This window comes from Lagenorhynchus albirostris, chromosome 1, assembly GCF_949774975.1.
Source record: "Lagenorhynchus albirostris chromosome 1, mLagAlb1.1, whole genome shotgun sequence".
Taxonomy (NCBI): Eukaryota; Metazoa; Chordata; class Mammalia; order Artiodactyla; family Delphinidae; genus Lagenorhynchus; species Lagenorhynchus albirostris.
In genome coordinates, this window is record NC_083095.1 from 48,473,191 (window position 1) to 48,495,362 (window position 22,172).

The 22,172-nt window shown below is 38.3% G+C and overlaps 1 protein-coding gene and 1 pseudogene across 3 annotated transcripts in view; one reads left to right on the forward strand and one right to left on the reverse strand.

Moving 5' to 3' along the window:
- Nucleotides 1-22,172, forward strand: part of NID2 (nidogen 2) — a 78,907-nt gene that overhangs the window by 35,625 nt on the left and 21,110 nt on the right. For all 3 annotated transcript variants that reach the window (XM_060142618.1, XM_060142609.1, XM_060142623.1), the window contains exon 9: nucleotides 21,783-21,926. In XM_060142618.1, the coding sequence (XP_059998601.1) occupies nucleotides 21,783-21,926 (144 nt within the window). The remainder of the gene's footprint in view (nucleotides 1-21,782; nucleotides 21,927-22,172) is intronic.
- Nucleotides 14,313-15,031, reverse strand: LOC132516238 (ATP synthase subunit a-like; annotated as a pseudogene).

Sequence of the window (22,172 nt, forward strand, 5' to 3'; positions counted from 1 at the left end):
GGTAGGGGATTAAGAGGTACAAACTACTCTATATAAAATAAATAATCTACAAGGATATACTGTACAGCACAGGGAATATAGCCAATAGTTTATAATAACTTTAAATGGAGTATGATTTATAAAAATATTGAATCACTATGTTATACAGCTGAAGCATATATTGTAAATCAACTATACTTCAATTAAAAATGAAATTGCATATGTAGACATTGCATATGCAAACCTGAAAGCGTTTTGCCTAATTGTAAAGCATTATAAAATATTGAAGTATTGTTAAATCTACTTCTAGACAAACAAGAATTGCAGTAAAATTGAATAATACTCATTAGAAAAAGAATGAAGATGGACCTCTACTTCACACCATATACAAAAATTAACTGAAAATGGGTCAAAGGCCTTAATGTACTTAAAATTTTAGAAAAAACTTAGGGGTGAACTTTTGTGACCCTGAATTTGGCAATGGTTTCTTCGATATTATGCTAAAAGTACAAGCAACAAGAAAAAAATAGATAAATGGGATATCATCAAAATTTAAAACTTTTGGGAATTCCCTGGTGGTCCAGTTGTTAGGATTCAGTGCTGCTGTGGTCCAGGTTCAATCCCTGGTTGGGGAACTAAGATCCTGCAAGCCAACAGCACGGCCAAAAAATAAAAATAAAAAAATAAAAACTTTTGTGCTTCAGAGAACTTTATCAACAAAGTGAAATACAACCTACAGAATGGGAGAAAATATTTGCAAATCATATATTTAATAAGAGACTTGTATCTAGAATATATGAACTTTTACAACTCAATGAGACAAATAATCTAATTAAAAGATAGGCAAAAAATTTGGATAGGTATTTCTCTAAAGAAGACATCCAATGAGCCCATGAAAAATGCTCAACATCATTCATCATCAGGAAAATGCAAAGATCAAAACCATAATGAAATACTACTTTATATGCATGTGGATGGCTATAGTCAAAAAATGGATAATAGCACATGTTGGTGGGCATGTGGAGAAACTGAAACCCTCACATGTTGCTGGTATGCGTGTAGAATGGTGTAACTGTGGAAAACAGCAATTTCTCAAAATAGTTAAACACGAAGTTACTATTTGAGTAACTCTACTCCTAGTTATATACCAAGAGAAAGAAAAGCTTATGAAAACTTCATAATAGCCAAAAGGTGGAAACAACCCAAATGCCCATCAACTGATGAATAGATTTTTAGAATGTCATAACTGTCCAATTATAATAGATAGTATGGATAAGGATAGTATTAAATTTAGGTTAATGGATGGTGAAATTTGGTATAATACTAATAAGGGTTTAAGTTTTTGTCATGTTAATGAGATTAGGCATGCTATTAATGAAATACCTTATGTAACTTCAGGCACTCAGAAGTGGAATGGAGATAGTCCTAGTTTTATGGTTAGGGCTATTGTTATTACTACTGATACTATTGGATTAAAGATTTTTGTAATGGTTCATTGGCCGGAATATAATAGGTTAAGGATAAAAGCTATTATATGTAATGTTGATGCGGTAGCTTGTGTTAGAAACTATTTAGTGGGCGCTTCTGTAGCTCATGGGTTGAACTTTTTTATTATGATGGGGATAATGGCTAATATTTCTTTCGAATCCGATTCAGATAAGTAGTCAGTGAGAGCTGGTTATTACAGTTATGGTCCCTGAGAGAATTGTTGTTAGGATGATGATAAAGATGATGGAGTTTTATTAGTACTGGATGGATATAAACCAACATATTCGGGGTATGGGGCCAATAGCTCATTTAACTGACCTTAGTATAGAATATAGTGTAATAGGGGCCTACCTGGTGGCGCAGTGGTTGAGAGTCCGCCTGCCGATGCAGGGGACACGGGTTCGTGCCCCGGTCCGGGAAGATCCCACATGCCGCGGAGCGGCTAGGTCTGTGAGCCATGGCCACTGAGCCTGCGCATCCGAGCCTGTGCCCTGCAACGGGAGAGGCCACAACAGTGAGAGGCCCGCGTACCACCAAAAAAAAAAAAAAAAAGTGTAATATGGTAGCACAAAGAACTTTGAATTCTTAAGGATAGGTTCAATTCCTGTGATTCTAGAAATAAGAAGGCTTAAACCTCTATTATTTACTCTGTCAAAATAACTTTTATCAGACATATTTCTTATGTGTGTGGAGGGATGCTTGATGTTATAGTAGGTAGTGAGACGTGCCATATGCATAGGGCTAGTGTTAGTGGTAGGAAGTTTGTTCACAGTAGATGTATTAACTGATCATATTGGAATCGAGGGTAGGATGCTCAAAATCATAGGGAAAAAACTGTTAATAATAGTGTTTTTATAATAAAGTTGGTTGTATATAGTTCTAGTATGCGGGAGTTGTGGAATGCTCCTAGAAAGAGGATTGTTGTGAAAATATTCATTATAATGGCATATTCTAAGAAAAATATAATGCATGGGCCTGCTGCATATTCTACGTTGAAACCCGCTATGAGTTCAGATTCTCCTTCTGTTGTTAGGTCAAAGGGGGCTCGGTTTGTTTCTGCTAGAGAGGAGATAAATCACAGCTAGGGGTCACGATGGGAAGATTATTCATAAATGTTCTTGCGTTGTGATGAGGGTTGAGAAAGTAAAAGTTCCACTTATTTAAAGGGCTGATAGAAGAATAGTTGCTAGTATTACTTCATATGAAATTGTTTGTGCTACTGCTCGTGGGGCTGCAATTAATACATATTTTGAGTTGGAGGCCCATCCGGATCATAAGATGGAATATACGGCGAGGCTTGACATAGCTGTTATAAATAACACCCCTAGATTTATATTACTGAGGGGATAAGGTATAGGTAGAGGAATTCATATGATTAGGGCTAGGATTGGTGCAATAATAAATATGGAAATGGAGGATGTAGCTGGTCATAATGGTTCTTTAATGAATAATTTGTGTCAGCAATAGGTTGTAATAGGCCATATGGTCCAACGACATTTGGTCCTTTTCAAAGTTGCATATAACCTAGGATTTTTCGTTCAATTAATGTGAGGAATGCCATGGCTAGGAGAATGGAGATAACGAGTATTAAGATGTTAATTATAAACATTTTGTTAGGGAGAGGATTTGAACCTCCAGTTACAAAGGTTTAACTTTTACGCAATTACTGGGCTCTGCCACCTTAACAAACACTGTACTTGGGTAATATTTTGTATATATTAATTAAATTAAGATTATATCATTAACTGGTTTATCAGGTGCTTTTTTAAAGTGGGCCTTATTTCTCTTGTCCTTTTGAACTGAGGGAAATATATAATAGGAACCGACCTGTATTACTCCGGTCTGAACTTAGATCACGTAGGACTTTAATCATTGAACAAATGAACCTTTAATAGAGGTTACACCATTGGAGTGTCCGGATCCAACATTGAGATCATAAACCCTACTGTTGATATGAACTCTAGAAGAGGATTGAGCTGTTACCCCTAGGCTAACGTGTTCCACTGATAAATTTTTGGATCAAGAAATGATATGTTTTGACTAGTAAGTCTAGACTTCAATCACTCAGAGCCTTTTTTGTTCTCTGAGCTCACTCCAACCAAAATTGTCAACCCAGGGGTCTTCCCTGGTGGCTCAGTGGTTGAGAGTCCGCCTGCCGATGCAGGGGACACGGTCCGGGAAGATCCCGCATGCCGCGGAGCAGCTGGGCCCGTGAGCCATAGCCGCTGAGCCTGCGCGTCCAGAGCCTGTGCTCCGCAACGGGAGAGGCCACAACAGTGAGAGGCCCGCGTACCGCAAAAAAAAAAAAAAAAAAATTGTCAACCCATATAAAAATTTCTTATCCCTTAGTGCTTTAGTTAGTTTTTTGGGGGGTTAATTAAAGCTGCATAGGGTCTTCTCGTCTTATTTTATTATTCCCGCCTCTTCATGGGAAGGTCAATTTCACTGATTGAAAATAAGAGACAGTAAAACCCTCATGAGTCCATTCATACAAGTCCTTATTTAGAGAACAAATGATTATGCCACCTTTGCATGGCCAGGATACCATGGCCGTTTAACAGTTGTCACTGGGCTGGCAGTGCCTCTACTGCTAGTTATGCAAGAGGTGATGTTTTTGGTAAACAGGCAGGGTTTATGTTTGCCGAGTTCCTTTTACTTTTTAAAATCTTTTCTTGAATGCATGACTGTGTTGGATTAACCTCTTACTGAATAAATAATTTAATGTTGCATTGTGCTCATGTGCTGTTAATTATCAATATAGTATTAGTTACTGATGTAAGCTTATGCAAGGAGAAATATTTCTTGTTACTCATATTAACATTATTGCCACTATTGGTCAATAGACTCGTCCAGTATAAAGCTAGGAGTTGATTTGCTCATTATTATTGGTATTAAGATAAAGTTATTGTTGGACTTGAACGCTTTCTTAATTGGTGGCTGTTTTTAAGCCAACTATGGTGTTGTTTTTACTCTCTAGATAAGGTTGTATCCATTTCTAAAAAGGTGTACCTTTTAAGATTAACATTTAAAAGTACATTAAAATTTATAATTTTTTTGGTAATTTTTAAAGTTGAACTAAGATTCTTTTCCTGGACAACCAGCTATCACCAGGCACGTTAGGCTTGTCAACTCTACTTATAAATCTTCTTATAAATCTTCTTATAATAAATCTACTTATTTTGCTACATAGATGAGTTTGTTCTAATAAACTGTTCATAAGTAGCTCATCTGGTTTCAGGATGTTGAACTTAAGTTCTCTTTGTTAAATGTTTACCAGTTAAATCATTATGCAAAATGTACAAGGGGTTAACTGCTTTTTGTTACTTTTAATGTTTCATCATTCCCTTAAGGTAGGTTCTCTGTAGTGCCAGAGGATATTTTAAATTTCTATCCCCTATACTTTAAATGTGGAGTAAATGTTTTACTTAATTTGCTTATATTAGTAAAACTTGTGGGGGGTTGGCTAGATTTAGTTCAAAGTGTTCATAAATTATGAAATCTCCTAGGGATAAACTAGGTGCTTTTATGTAAGCTATGCTTTGATTTATCCAAGCACACTTTCCAGTGTGCTTACCTTGTTACGACTTGTCTGCTCTCATATAATTAGTGTTTAGTAATAGATTGTAGGAAGCTCTTGTAATACTTGAGGAAGGTGATGCGCAGTGTGTGCTTACTTCATGTCCTTGTTCAGTTAAGCACTCTACTCTTAATTTGCTACTAAATCCTCCTTTGGTTTTTAGTTTCCATAAACACCTGCGTGTAGTGAGAAATACATTCTTGAGATAGAAAATGTAGCCCGTTTCTTCTCACTCCATAGGTTACACCTTGACCTAATGTTTTTATGTACAATTATGCTTACGTTTATTCCTTTTCAGGGCTTGCTGAAGACGGCATATAGACTGAATTAGCCAGGATTGGTGAGGTTTATCGGGGTTTATGAATTACAGAACAGGCTGCTGTAGAGGGGTGTGAAGCACTGTCAAGACCTTTGAGTTTTAGGCTGCTGCTGGTAGTACTCTGGCGAATAATTTTGTTAGAATAATTATTTGGGTTTAGGACTAAGCATAGTGGGGTGTCTCATCCCAGTTTGGGTCTTAGCTGTCGTGTAATTAGGAAATACTAAAGTCACTTTCGTAGTCTATTTTTATGTTAGCTATGGCTTTTTACAGCTTAATTAAAAGTTAACTTTATGTTACTCTTTAACACGCTTTCCCCTGAATTTCTATTAATTTGGGTTAATCGTTTGATCGTGGTGGCTGGCTCGAAATTTACCAACCCTAGTTAATATAACTTAGTCGAACTTTTGTTTATGGCTTAATTTTAATCACTGCTGTTTCCTGTGGATGTGTGGTTAAGCAAGGTGTTATGAGCTGCTAGTCTTAGTGTACTTGACGCCAGGTCCTTTTAAGGATTTAGAGGACATTCTCACTGGGGCTCGGATGCTTGCATGTGTGATTTTATTAAAAACTAATAGAAAGGCTGGGACCAAACCTCAGTGTTTATGGAGTTGATAAATTCATCTAGGCACTTGTAGTGTCTTGCTTTAGGGTTTAAGCTACATTAACAAGTTGTGTTTATATTGTGAAATAACATGTATATAGTTGTATGATTTATGCTAGATTTAGTATTAAAAATTTGATAAAAATGGTCCATAGATCTAGGGAGATGCCTGTCTATATAAATGGTAGATATCTAAGTAATTCATTGGTACGATTAGGGTTTATTTTCTAGGTATATCCTATTTTGAGCATTGTTTATGTTTGTTGGATAAATTAACTAAATTCTATGTATTTATATGTTTTTGCCTTGTTTGGGGGGTTTGACAGGGCATTATGGGCATGTAGAATATGGGACTTAGTGGGGCATAAGGAGGGCTTGTTAAACAGGTTATTTACCTGTTCAATGTGTATGTGTATGTATGTGTGTGTAATTTCCTTATGTCCTGTAGCCATTGACTGAATAACACCTTATGGTTGATGATGTTGGTAAATAATATTCAATTAAAGTCCAGCTACAGTTTATTTGACTGTGTTAAGACCTCACATGGCCATAGCTGAGTCCCAGCATCCCTATAAAAATTAAAAAATACCAAATGCATAAAACCATAGTTATGTGTAAGCATGGGCTGATTAGTCATTAGTCCGTCGAGATGTCTTATTTAAGAGGAAAGAGTGGGTGATTTTAGGTGAGATGGTCCTGAAGAACCAGATGTCTGATAAAGTTCATTAATAGAAACCCTCACAAGTTATGGGCTCAGAGGAAGAGAGGGACACCTGCTAAGTGGGGTTGATAGTTTCACGCAGCTTTGCTGATTGAGCTCGTGATCTAGTGGGTATGATATGTATGTTGACTAGAATTGGTTTGACTTAATGTACTGTGTACAATCAATAATATGTACTATGTAATGTACATGCTTATAAGCATGGGGTAAATAATGTACGATTATACATATCATGTATTATATGTTATTATATTAATATTATATATATTATATATAATATATATAAATTATATATAATATCATATATAATATATATATTATATATAATAAATATATTATATATTATAATATATAATATAATATATATTATATTATACATATCATGTATTATACATATCATGTATACATATCATGTATATGTACTTATTAATGTAATACACATTATGCATGAAGTACATGGTAATTTATGGTAAAAAAGAGGTTATTTTAATACTAAGATTGTACTTAGTAATCTTGTAAATGTCCCATAACAAATCTTCAGGGAATAGTTTAAATAGAATTTCAGCTTTGGGTGCTGATGGTGGAGCTGGAGCTTCCTCCTTGAGTCTTAGGGGAGATGTGTTATTCTCCTTCTCTGATTTACATTACAAGACCAGGGTCATAGATATATTGATACTACAAAGACTCTTCATTTTAGGAGATTATTTTCAGTGATGCTAGTTACTGGCATTAGTACTAGAATTAAAAAGACATATAGAATGGATGCTAGTTGTCCGATAATAATGAAGGGGTGCTCTGTGGGTTGTCCTCCAATTCACGTTAGTGTTAATAGGTCTGCTACTAGTACTCAAAATACGCATTGACTGAGAGGTCGAAATGTTATGCTTCGTTGTTTGGATGTGTGAAGCATTGGGATAAATGCTAGAATTAAGATTGAAAAGATTAAGGCCATTACTCCTCCTAATTTCTTAGGAATTGATCATAGAATTGCATATGCAAATAGAAAATTATCACTCTGGCTTGATACGAGGTGGTGTGTTGAGAAGGTCTGCTGGGGTGTAGTTGTCTGGGTTCCTAGTAAGTCGGGTGAAAATAACACTAATATTATTAGTATTAGAACTAGCAGTAAGGCATCTAGGATATCTTTGATTGTACAGTAGGGGTGAAATGGGATTTTGTCTGTATCAGTTGAGATTCCAGTGGGGTTATTAGATCCTGTTTTGTGAAGGAATAGTAAGTGGACAGCTTCTAGTGCTGCAATGATAAATGGGAGAATAAAATGGAAGGCGAAGAATCGTGTGAGAGTTGCTTTATCTACTGAAAATCCACCTCAGATTCATTCGACAGGGCTTGTGCCAATATATGGAATTGCTGAAAGGAGATTAGTAATAACTGTTGCCCCTCAGAATGATATTTGTCCTCAGGGTAAGACATAGCCTATGAATGCTGTAGCTATGACTGTAAATAATGATTCCAATGCTTCACGTTTCTAAAAAGGTATAGGATCCATAATATAAGCCTTGTCCTACATGAATAAATAAGCAAATAATTTGCATGTAGATATCGGATAATTCATCCATAGTTTACATCTCAGCAGACATGTGTTACTTACGAAAAAGTAGTTATTGTGTCTGATGTATAATGTATTGCTAGGAATAAACCTGTCAAGATTTGTAGAACTAAACAAAATGCCCAGAAGGGAACCAAAATTTCAACATGATGAAATGTTTGATGGAGCTGGGAGGTCAATAATTGCGTTGTTAATAATTTTTATTAATGGGTGTGATTTTCGGATGTTGGTCATTAGTGTTCTTATAGTTGAATTAAAATGATGATTTTTCATTTCATTGGCCATGGTTAGATTCCATGTAAGAATAAGGATAATATACATTGTATTTATTTTAGGTACTATTTTTGTAATTAGTTTTGTGGGCTTTTCTTCAAAACCTTCACCTATTTATGATGGACTTGAATTGATTGTAGGTGGTGGTGTTGGTTGTGGGATTGTGTTGAATTTTGGTCATTCACTTGGGGGTTTAATAGTATTTTTTATTTATTTAGGGGGAATATTAGTAGTATTTGGTTATATGACAGCTATAGCCACTGAGAAGTATCCTGAAGTTTGAGTCTCTAATAAGACTGTTCTAGGTATATTTCTTTCAGGGTTGATGATAGAATTTTCAATAGTATTCTTTGTTTTAAAGGATGAGGAAGTGGAGATTGTATTTAAATTTAATGGACTAGGGGACTCTGGGTAATTTATGATACAGGTGATTTTGGGTTTTTTTGTGAAGAGCCTATAGGAATTGCAGTGTTGTATCGCTATGGTTCTTAATTGGTAATTGTTACTGGTTGATCATTACTTATTGGTGTTGTGGCTATTATAGAGGTTACTCATGGTAATTAAATAGAATTATGCTTAGGGCAAGGGTAATGAGGAATGAAAGAAAATATAGTTTGATTAGGCCTTTTTGGTCTGACACTAGTATAGAAAATTTTATTTGAATAAGGGAAGTCGTTTTTGGTAAGATGCTTTCTAGTCAGATTAAATCTAGGAGACATGATGCTGATTTTTGACTCGTTGATAAATTTAAGTATGGTGGGAAGCGGTGTATAATGGGAAATGCCTATGAGGTTGGAAAATTTGAAGAAATTTGAGGGATATTTAAATTTTAAGTTTTGTGTAGTGGGGCTGATTTCAAATGCCAGAATAAAACCTAGGATGGTCACAGCAAAGGCAGTTAGCGTCAGGTAATCAGGTATTGTTATTTGTGGGATCGTCATTGGGGGAATTTTGCTGGAGGTAATGAATCCAGCAAAGATACTTACAGCTAATAAATGTTTAACAGAATTGATTAGCAGTGGGTTATTTTCATTAAAGTAGAAAACCGAGGTTGTCCTAATGGTGCGAAGAAAATAATGCGAGTGCCATAGACAGCTGTAAGGGATGTGGTGACGAGAGTTATTTGCTGGGCTCAGGCGTTGGTGTACAACGTGTTAGCAGTGTCGATAATTAGTTCTTTAGAGTAGAAACCTGTGAGGAACGGTATTCCTGTCAGTGAGAGACTTCCAATAATGAGGGCCGCTGTGGTAAAAGGTATTGCTTTAAATAAACCTCCTATCTTTCGAATGTCTTGTTCATCATGTAGGCTATGAATAATGGAGCCAGAGCATATAAACAGGATGGCCTTGGAAAAGGCATGTGTGCAAACATGGAGAAATGCTAGATAAGGTTGGTTAATACCGATTGTTACTATTATAAGGCCTAATTGGCTTGAAGTAGAGAAGGCAACAATTTTTTTGATGTCATTTTGGGTGAGAGCACATATTGCTGTAAATAATGTAGTTATGTTTATCCAGACATAATGTTATTGTTTGGGTACATTTATTCTCTGTTAAAGGGTAAAAGCAGATAAGTAGGAAAATACCTGCTATAACTCTTGTGCTTGAGTGAATAGAGCTGAAACGGGAGGAGGGCCTTCTATTGCTGAGGGAATGGCTGGAGGCCAAATTGGGTGGATTTTCCAGCTGCAGCCAACACAAGTCCTGTTAGAGGTAGGTTTGAGTGATTTTGGTTAAGTATAGAGATTTGTTGTATGTCTCATGAGTTTAAATTAAATAGAAATCATGCTGTTGATAAATAAGTCCAATGTCTCCAATGCGATTATATAAAATTGCTTGGAGAGCGGCTGTATTTGCATCTGCTTGTCCATATCGTCACCTGATAAGTAGAAAAGATACAATTCCGACTCCTTCTCACCCAATGAAAAGTTGTAAAAGATTGTTAACAGTGATAAGAATTAGTATTGTGATAAGAAAAAGGAGTATTTAAAGAATTGATTCCAAAAAAAAAAAAAAAAAAAAGAATTGATTCATGTGAGCAACTGAGTGCATGTATGTATCACATTGAAAATTCCACAATAGATCATGTGACAAATAATGCTACTGGCACAAATATTGAGACATAGTCTGTTTTGAAGCTAAGGGTTTGGATAGTAATTCAATGTCAGTTTAAGATAATTATCTCTTGCCCTGTATGAATGAATATTATCGTTGGAATTAAGCTGGTGATAAAAGCATATGAGATAGTGGTTTTTTTTACAAAGGATGGGTATGTGTTATTTTGTAGATGTTGGTGTTTGTTATTATAATTGGTATCGTTAGTATAAATAGTATAACTAGTGTGAAAGAGGTAAATAAGTTTATTACTTTTATTTGGAGTTGCACCAATGTTTTGGTTCCTAAGACCAATGGATAGCTATCCTTGAAAAGTTTGAAAAAGTCATACTGTTGGATATGGAAGCATGAATTAGCAATTTTTGCATACTTTTTCAGTAAATAAAAATATTTAGTCTTCTGTTACTAGATTCACAATCTAGTGTTTTTTTGAAACTATATTTATAGTACAAGGGCCCTAAAATGACCTTGGGGTTTAATGATAGGAGTAAGAGACGTAAAATGTGAAGGGGTTATGAGAGCATTTTCTCATGTGAATGATGGTGGGTATATTTGCCTCATTTTGTTATGATTAATATGTATAGTGAGTATAAGGTGGTAATTACTATGTTAATTCCTATGAGGATAATGGTGATATTTGATCATGGAAAGGATGTTACTACTACAAAGAGTCCTCCAATTAGATTGATAGTTAGGGGGTAGAGCTAGGTTTGTTAAGCTTGCTAGTAGTCATCATGCTGGTATTGGGAGGAATGTTTGTAGACCTCGGGCTACAATTATTGTTCTGCTGTAAATTCGTTTGTAATTTGAATCTGCTAGGCAGAATAATATGGATGATGTGAGGCAGTGGGCAATTATTAGAGCAGTGGCCCCGATATAACTTCAAGGTGTTTGGATAAGAATGACTACAATAACAAGTGCTATGTGACTGTCAGAAGAATACGCTCTAGGTGATTTTAGATCTGTTTGGCATAAACAAATTGAACTAGTTATGATTATTCCTCATAAGGAGAGTATGAGAAAAGTGTATGTTATGAAATATATTAGTGGGTTTAGTATTGTTGTAATTCTCAATATACCGTAGCCTCTGAGTTTTATTAGTACAGCTGCGAGGACTATGGATCCTGCAATGGGGGCTTCTACATGTGCTTCAGGTAATCAAAGGTGAAGGCCGTTGAGTATTTTTACTAGAGAGACTATCATACATGCTAGTCATATGAAAATGTTGCATCAGGAGTTGGCTATTGCCTGTGTTCGATATTGAAGTATTAGAAAATTTAGTGAGCCTGTGACATTTTGAATATGTATTAGTGCTACTAAGAGTGGAAGTGATCCTACTAGTGTATAAAATAAGAAATAAAGTCCTGTGTTAAGACATTCTGTTTGATTACCCCATCGGGTAATGATACTAAGTGTTGGAACTAGTACTGCTTCAAATAAAATATAAAATAAGATTAATTCTGTGGCAGTGAATTTTATAATTAGGAATATTTGTCATGTAATTAGCATGGTAATATATAATTTTTTTCGAGTTAATGATTCTTTGAGGTAGGTGAAATTGGCTGGCTGTTAATTATGGTAAGAGTCATGTTGTTAAAATTAATAATGGTGCTAATGAGCTGGGGAAAAAGAATTAGTGAAAAGTTGAGGCTATTGTCCTTAAATTGATTAAGAAGAAAAAGGCTATGAGACTAATAAGCTAGGGACTGTGGTATTAATTCACATTATGTTGTTCTTTGATAATTATGTTAGTAGTATTAGTATAATTGTAGGAATAATAACTTTTAACATTGGAGGAGATTAAGATTTTGTGCATAATCAGTGCCGTATGTGTTTGATACTATTACTAGTAGGGATAGTCCGGGTGCGGCTTCTCGAGCTGAGAACACTAGCAGAACAATTGGTATTATGCTGGCTAGGGCAAAATGTGTATTTAGGATTACCAGCGTTGCTATAATGAATAGTGATAATATTATGCCTTCAAGGCATGATAGTTAAGATAGTAGGTGAGATATTAATTATAATATTTAATTATAATATTAATAATTCTATTATAATTCTATAATAATTCTATTCTATTATAATTCTATTATAATTCTATAATAATTCTATTATAATTAATTATAATATTAATAATTCTATAAGACATACTGTAAATGTTATAATAATTATATACACTAAAAGCACTTGGTAATTATGAACTTAATCATAATCTAATGAGTTGAAATCATTTTGTTTAATTACCATATTCAGTTCATTCTAGTCCTTTTTGGGTTCCTTCATTAGGCTAGGCTGATTGCTAGTAATAAAATTAGGAATAAAGCTATAATGAGTATTGTTTTTAGATTATTTGTCTGAGATGCTCAGGGTAGGGGGTAAAAGAGCAATTTCTAAGTCAAAAAGGAGAATATAATGGCTACCAGGAAAAATTGTATGGAAAAATGTAGACGTGCTGATCCTATAAGGTCAAATCCGCACTCATAAGGACTTGTTTCTTCTGTGTAAATATTTAATTGGGGAAGTCAGAATGTGATAAATACAAGTAGTGAGGCTAGTGCTATGTTTGTAATTAATGTCAATCTTAGAGTTATTCTTTTTCGGATTCTACTGAAGCCAATTGATTGTAAGTCAATTGTACTATTTAATACTAAAACAATAAGATCCTCATCAATAAATGGGTACGTAAAGGAATAGTCATACTCCATCTACAGAACGTCAATATCAGGCAGTGGCTTTGAAGCCGAAATGGTGGTTAGATGTGAAGTGATGTGTTTTTTTGTTTGTTTGTTTGTTTTTGCGGTACGCGGGCCTCTCACTGTTGGGGCCTCTCCCGTTGCGGAGCACAGGCTCCGGACGCGCAGGCTCAGCGGCCATGGCTCACGGGCCCAGCCGCTCTGCGGCATGTGGGACCCTCCCGGACTGGGGCACGAACCCGTGTCCCCTGCATCGACAGGCGGACTCTCAACCACTGCACCACCAGGGAAGCCCCGTGAAGTGATATTTTAATTGATGTAAGAAGCAGACGATAAGGAAGAGCCAATAGTTACACGCAGTCTGTGGAATCCTGTAGCTATGAAGAACGTTGACCTGTATACCCCATCTGAAATTGTAAAGGATGTTTCGTAATATTCTGAGGCCTGTAGAAATGTAAAATAAACGCCTAGGGCGACTGTGTTAAGAAGACCTTGGAGTATGTGTTTTCAGTTTCCTTCTATGAGGCTGTGGTGAGGTCAGATCGTGGATACCCCAGAGGCTGATAATACGGAGGTATTAAGAAGTAGTACTTCTAATGGATTTAGAGGACGGATGCCTGTTGGTGGTCAGCATCCCCCTAGTTCAGGTGTAGGGGCAAGGCATGAGTGGTAGAAGGCTCAAAAAGAAACTGGTAAAAAAAAAAAAGGACTTCTGAAATAATAAATAGGATTATTCCATATCAAAGTCCTTTTTGAACACTTGGTGTACGATGGCCTTGAAAAGTACTTTCTCAGATGATGTCTTGTCATCACTGATCTATTGATAAGGTATTCGTTAGTAGGCCTAGTGCTAATAATAATGTTGAAGTGAAATCATATAATTAGGTCTGCTGTTGTTAGAAGGGCTGAGAGAGCTCCTGTAAGGGGTCAGGGACTGGGATTTACTATGTGATATGCATGCGTTTGGTGGGACATTATGTATTGTCATGTAGGTAAAGATTTGCTAGTAAGCTAAATGCATAAACTAGAATTATTGCAATGGTGAATTTGAGGATAGTAAGTAAGACAAGGATAGGAAATGTAATGAGAGCTGTGGTGGTGCTAATACTCAGCAATGCTAGAGTCACTCTTCCAATTAAATGAATCAATAGGGGTCCTGCTCTGATGTTAACTGTTAATAGTATGGCTAAAGCTGTTGGTTGAATGAATAAGCTAATAGTTTTGATGACTGCTAGCATAGGAATAAGAGGAACCAGTGTTCCTTGTGGTAGAAAGTGAGCTAAGCACCCTTTTGTTTTGTGATGAAAGCCTGTAACTACAGTTCCTGCCCATAGAGAAACTGCTGTTCCTAATATTATTATTATTATATTCCTAATATTATAAATTGCTATTAATATTATTGAGAGTTGTGTAGTAGGTATAAATGAATGTGGTAATAGTCCTAATAGATTTGTTGATCGAATAAATAAGTGATGTTAAGTATTAGTGCTCAGGTCTGTCCTTTGTGATTGTGAATAGCTATTATTTGTTTCAATGTGAGTTGAACTAATCATTGTTGAATTGAAATTATACAATGGTTAATTAGTTGATTAGGTGTTAGGAATAAAATACCTGGGAATATAATGATTAAGATAACAATAGGAAGTCCTATTATTGTTGGGGCAATGAAAGAGGCAAATAGATTTTCGTTCATTTTGTTTCTCAAGGGGTAGATTGTTTTTGTACTTTGGTAGACATCAACGCTGGATTTGAATAATAAGTATATTTTGAAATTTTTAGTTGGAATGCAATAAATAGGACTAGAATTATTAATAGAATAATAAATCATGTTGAAGTGTTGAATTGTGGCATATCATGAAAGGGAGTTTTAACTCCCAGTCTTTAACTTAAAAAGGTGAATGCTATTTAGCTTCTTAAGGAATTTATAATATTGATGAGGATCATTTTTCAAAGTATTTTAGTGGTACTAGTTCAAGGACGATGGGTATAAAGCTATGGTTTGATCCACAGATTTCTGAGCATTGTCTGTAATATAGACCTGGTCGTGGTGATATGAGAGTTGTTTGGTTTAGGCATCCTGGAATTGCCTCTGTCTTTACGCCTCGTAAAGGGTAAAGGCACAGCTCGTGAGTGTAAAATGTCTTCTGAGGAGGTTAGTATTCAGATTGTTATTTCTGTAGGTAAAACTACTCCGTTGTCTACTTCTACTAGTCGTAATTCTCCTGTTTTTAGGTCTGATGTTGGAATTATATAGGAGTCAAAATTTAATTCTTCATAGTCTGTATATCATAGCTTCAGTATCATTGGTGTTCTATAGTCTTTACGGTAAGGGAAGTGTTATGTAGTCCAGCATGTAAAGCATTTGTAATGATGGCAGGGCAGTTAGAATTAGGATAATGGCTGGTAAGATTGTCCAGATGGTTTCTACTTCTCGTGCATCTCTTGTACTTGTATGTGTTAGTTTAGTTGCTAAGATGAGTAAAATAATATAGAGGACCAAGGAGCTGATTAAAAATATGATTATTAACGTATGATCATGAAAGTGTAGTAGTTCTTCTATAATGGGTGATGCTGCATCTTGAAAACCTATGTGGAGAGGATACGCCATGGAGACATAAACATAAAACATAAAAAGGAATGAAGCACTGTTACATGGTACCATATGGACGAGCTTTGAAAGCATTATGCTAAGTGAAGGTAATGAGTCATGAAGGATAACATATTACATGATTCTACTTATGCGAAATATCCAGATAGGCAAATCTACGGAGGCAGAAAGTAGATTAGTGGTTGCCTAGGTTGGAGGCATAATAGTGGGATAGGGAGTTGATTGCTAAAAGGTACAAGGTTTCTTTTTTGGGGGGGGGATTAAAATTAAAATGTTCTAAAATTAATTGTGGTTGATGGTTACACAACTCTGTGACTATATTAAAAACTAATTGCGCACTTGATGTTTCTTCAGTTTTTCATTTCCATTTGCATGGAATGTGTACTTTAGATGGGTGAATTACATGGTATGTGAACTATATCAATTTGAAAAAACAGTTGTGGGGAAAAAAAACTCTAAAGCAGTGGTTCTTATACTTCAATCATCATTAGCCTCACCTGGGAAGCTTGATTAAAAATCTGGATACGGGCTTCCCTGGTGGCACAGTGGTTGAGAGTCCGCCTGCTGATGCAGGGGACACGGGTTCATGCCCCGGTCCGGGAAGATCCCACGTGCCGTGGAGTGGCTGGGCCCGTGAGCCATGGCCACTGAAGCTCTGGATACAAATGTTCTAGATCTATCAAGGAACTACAGGACATGAGGAACTTTAAGTGCATATTATTAAGTGAAAGAAGCCAGTCTGAAAAGGCTTTGTACTGTGTGATTCTAGACTTTCTAGAAAAGGTAAAACTGTAGAGACAGTAAGTAGATCAGTGGTTGCCAGGGGCTCGGGGGGAGGGAGAGAGGGATGAATAGGTAGAGCACAGGGGATTTTTAGGGCAGTGAAACTATTCTGTATGATACTATAGTGGTGGATACACATCATTATACGTTTGTCCAAACCTATAGAACTGGACCACACAAAGAGTGTATGCCAATGTAAACTATGGATTTTAGTTAATAACAATATATCAATATTGGTTTATCAGTTATAACAAATGTACCACACTAATACACGATATTTAATAACAGGAGAAACTGTGCAAATTGGTAGGAGGTAGCTATGGAAACTGTACTTTCTGCTCAATTTTTTGGTAAACCTAAACCTGTTTTAAAAAACTAAAGTATGCTAATTTTTAAAAAATGTTTTAGGCAAGCCAGAGGATGAGCCTGGGAAGTCAGGGAACTCTACAGATGTGAAATGACCTTGTCAGATCAAGGGAGCATTTTAATTCTCAAAACCAGTAGGCAGTCTTCCCCTAGAAGAGGCACATGAGGAGAAAGAATGTTTCCCTTGTTCAGTTCCGTATTGATACTGCTGAGCCCAGAATCCATACCTCAGAGAGGCGAGTCTGTAACTGGAGAGTCTGTGCTTCACCACGGGAGCTGAGGGCCCCTTAAGCCTCCTTGGGCTCGATGTGCAGCGGTCACTTCAGCAGTATGATAACAGGAGATTAAGGTAAGAGGACAGGGTCCTCCCTAGGATGCAGAGGTGATTTGAAACGGGAATCCTGAGCTTGTTGGTGTGGTTTGTTGGTCTGGTTTTAAGAAACTGGGTTGGGGGGCGCAGCCATTGAGTGTCTGAAGAAGGGGTTATACGGTAGTGAATTAATAGTATAAAAATGTCAGCTGACTTTACAGGAACACGTACCTCAGAAGGAAGGAAAAGATCTCAAGGAGAGATTTCAACAAGAACACCAGGGGAAAATGACCTTCACCTTTGAATGTCCAGTTCAGCCCTTTGCTGGGTGTAGGTGTCTGATCTGTAAGAAGAGTAGTTTATCAGGAGAGCCTCCCAGCCCTCAAGGTCTCATTCAGACTCTGGAATCATGTAAGGAAAAGACAGATCTCTGGGTGTGTCTTTCCTAGAGACACAGCCAAAGGGAGAAGTAGCAAAGGGTCAGAAAGCCAGCAAACTGGCAGGTACCAAGTTGCTAATTTGCCTTTAGAGTTGCATGATTTTTCCCTTCTACCCAGGTCAAATAATAATAATAAGCAGTAGTAGTGCTAGTAGTAGCAAAGGACAGTCTTCCTGATGCCAAGCACTGTTCTAAGTACCTTGCGTGAATTAACTCATTTAATCCCCACCACAGCCCTACCCAGTAAGGGAATTATTACTCATTTTACAGAGACTTCGGTGTAGACATGAAGTCATCTGCCTGGTCACAGCTAGAAGTGTTGAGCTGGGACTCGAACCCAACGCCAGCTCCAGAGCCCACTGTTTCCCCCTCACGGCACTGCGGCTCCACGTCGACTCCACAGACCCCGCGCCTGCCTCGTAATATAGACCAAACTTTAAAAGAAGGAACGTGGGGATTTAACCTTTGGGTTTTAACCCTGTTCATCCACCCTACAGAAAACAGCAATAGTGTTCATTCTACCCGAATAGGAGAAAAATGGGGAAGAAAGAAGAAAATTTTTTAAATTTTAAAATTTATTAAAATAGGAGAAAAAAGGGGAAGAAAGAAGAAAATTTATAAAAGGTACAAAACACCACCTTTTTTTCTTCCCCCTCGCAGTGCATGGCAGTTATCGTCTCAAGAGCCTTTGCCTTTTTCTGGAGGGAGCGTTTATCTGGCTGGCATGCGCGCGAAACAACACAGCTGCCCCACCTGACGTGGGAGCTCCGGGTTCAGCGTCCCGGGTTCTAGAAGGAGTGTCCGGAACCTCCACAACCCTCCAGTCAGCCCCCTGCCCTCCCCGAGAGTTTGAGCTTCCCGTGCGGCTTGGCTGGTATTGGTGGGTTCACAGGGCAGGATCCAGGAACGCTTCCTGCCTTTGCTCTCCCGCTCAGCTCTCCAGCTGAGGAGCCTTTGGGCAGAGGGCCATGCATTGAAGCTGGACGGACTGTTCCTTTAAGGAAAACCACTCTTCCCCTCTTGATTAAATGAGTAAATTAGTTCCAGATCCTCTGTCAGAGAGTCAAGCTGTTCAGGAGGGTAAGGGTGAAATAGAAAATGTCTTAAGAAGGATACAGCTCTTCTTTATTCACTGTAATAGGAGAAAAGCTAACTTGCCATAGAGAATGGATAACCAAACATTTTTAGAAATGGGTTTTGAATATAGTGCGTTTGGAAACCAAATTCTGAGCACAGGGCCTCAGGCTCAGAAAGGATTGACCCTTGGTTTAAAGCTGTGCTGTCACCATCTTGAAACTTAATAATTTTTGAACAAAGAGTCCCACATTTTCGTTTTGCGCTGGGCTCAGCAAATGATGTGGCCGTGCTGTCAGTGAAGTCTGTTTTAAGTCAGCATGATGTAATTATGCACACTTTCTCCTCAATTTCAGGTACGCTAGTGTGTCCTGTCCAAGTTTGCCAATCAACTTTTGTGCTGCATGTTTTTTCTTTTAATACCTCACCGGATGGTAAACTCCTGACATTACATATACTCACTACTCTCTGCTGGAGTGTGCCACGGTGAAGTTTTGATACTGCAAAGTACTGAACGTGAGGGCTAAGCTACTAGTGTTTGTAAACGAAAACATTTCAAAGCTCACTTCTTCCTTTGACTGGGTACGTCAGGAATTGGTACAAAACCTTCTCCTAAAATGGAGAGAATAATGGGGGGCAGTCAGGTTCTTGTCTCACGTGGGGCCTTCAGTGAGGATGCAACCCTGTCTTTCTCAACTGCAACACTCAGGGGACTGACTCAGGACCTTGGGCAATACGATCAAGTCAACCCCAGTGCTGTGCTCCCGGGCCCGTCTGGCAAGAGAACCAGAGGGGAGGGATGAGGGACGTCCATGGATGTCTGTGTGATTTGGGGAGCGAGGCCTCTGCTGGCGTACTTCAGCTCCTCAGGTTTAAAAATGCTAGAGCCACTGTTGGTCCTGTTTACTTGCAAAGATTCCGTTACTCCAGCCAATGTCACTGAGGTGAACTGAGGGTAAACCCATGGCCCTCCTTATTTTCAGGCCATAATGTGGGAATCAATGATAGGAGAATATTCCGCCGCGGGACCACACATGGTGTCTCTTATAAACCGATGATGGGAGTTTACCAGAAAGTGAAGGCGTCCCATCAGGGACTCGGCCAAGGCATCCCCATTCACAACAGACCCATAGAGGAAACTGGAAGAGTCGTAACGTGGGCGGTGGGCTAGCACTGGGGAAGTGGCCAGGCGTCCTAAGGACTAGAGGGAAGTCCATCTGTGAGGTAGGCGACAGCAGCAAGCACTTGGATCTAGACTGGGAATTATGTGGGTGAGGCCCACCCACGTGAGGTCAGGGGGTGGGGAGATGTGTGTGAGCTAGAGTGAAAGCAAAGGGAGTCCAGGGGGAGGTGGTACTGCCAAAGTCTAGGGATGCCAAGCTGCTGGTTTCTAGGGCAGTGAGACAGCTGTGGAGGGCAAGGTAGGCTTGTGCACCAAGCTGGCTGTCGAGACAGAAACCCGGGGACAGAAGGCTAGTTATCATGACTTAGATGGAGCCCCGTTAGGAGCAGGGATGGCTTGAGGTAGAGCCTGGGAGGTTTGGGTGGGGCTCATGCAATCTTTTGAATCTAAGGTCAGAATTAATTCTCAGGACTGAGACGAAGCTAAAACTTCAAGCGAGAATGAACTCTGCCCGGCTGGTGAGGAAGAAGGAACGCAGTCACTGGGGGCTGTGTGGGCTGGCCTGTGGTGGAGTTTCCTTTCACATACATTGAGTTGGGTTTTCTTTATTTTCTTCAGCAGTTCTAGCAGATATAAGCATTATTTTTATTCTCATTTTACACCTGAGGAATCGGAGAAGTAAATGGAAGTGCCCAAAGTTAACGGATTCATCCAGTCTGGGCAACTGGGGCTGTCTCCAGCGCCACCATCTCTGTGCTCTTGGCTTCGATTAGATGACTTTATGAAGTTCCTTTGGTGGTAGTTGTAGCAAAATGATGGAAAGCATGGGTGGGCTCTGCAGCCAGACTGCCCAGCTTTTTGATGCATCCACCTCTTCTGGCTGTGTGACCTTGGGCAGGTTAATTGACCTCTCTGTGCTGCGGTAAAATGAAGATGATGACGATACCTTCCTCACGTTATAGACATGAGTATTTAATGGAATGGTATATGTATGGGTTTAGAACAGTGCTAGGCACATAAGTGCTTAATACACATTACTGTTACACTCGATCTAGAAGTAAAGATCTCTAGGGAAGATTTCAGATGTTAACAGTCATCACTACCCAGTGGATGGATGGAGTCATGGCAAGGTTAATCCTAAAGAGTAAATACTGTGAAAGCCATTCCTATTTATCTGGTCTTATAAATTTTTTTTTAAAAAGCAAGATTTTCTCATTAATTGAATTTTGACCCATGGAATAGTGCACTTAGTGAGAGACTGCGCAATTAGGAGGCAGAAATTTTGGGTATAAGTCCTTGATGTACCACTTCCTGGCGTTGTGAGCTTGGGCAAGTTTTCTAATGTCTCTCGCTTATTTTCCTTATCGGTGAAAATTACCAATAAAAGGAATGACAGCCTGCCTCAGAGAATTATCCTGAGAAGATAGAATGAAAGCACTTTTAAATAAAAGGATGCCATGTGTTGGATATTTTAATTCCCTGACACAAACCTGCTGTAAACAAGAAAAGGTTAGTTGTCTGCAGAGTGGGCAAGGGGAAGCCATTCTGGAATCGAAAACTGCGACGCAGATGATCCGCCCTCGCTTTGGATATTAATAATTTAGTAAGGTCGCCAGGCGGGCCCCAGACAGACAGGTCCACAGCCAGTTCCAAGGACTTGCCGATCTTCTTTCTTCTGTGCCGTTCTCTTTATGACAGCCAGATTGTGCCTTTGTTTTTTATTTTCTCTCTACCCATGCAGGGGACTCAGATCCCACCCCAGTGAATCCTTGCTATGACGGGAGTCACACATGTGCTACCACGGCTCAGTGCCATCCGGCGACAGGTGTAGACTACACCTGCGAGTGTGCATCTGGGTACCAGGGAGATGGACGGAGTTGCGTGGGTAAGAGCCGTATGCTCTGCGTTCCCTCATGGAGTCCTCCAACATTATGTCCGTAGAAGACAAGTGTCTGCTTTGTCGTCTCCATGGATAAATGAGTTTAGCAGCTATTCATCTAAATACAGCTATTTAAAAACTAAGCAGATTCTGGTTAGGTTTAAGAGGGTAGTTTGGAGGTGGGTATTTCTGGCTGGGACCCTGAAAATGGCTCTTGTAATGCCTGGATATTTTACATTCTCAAATGTTGTC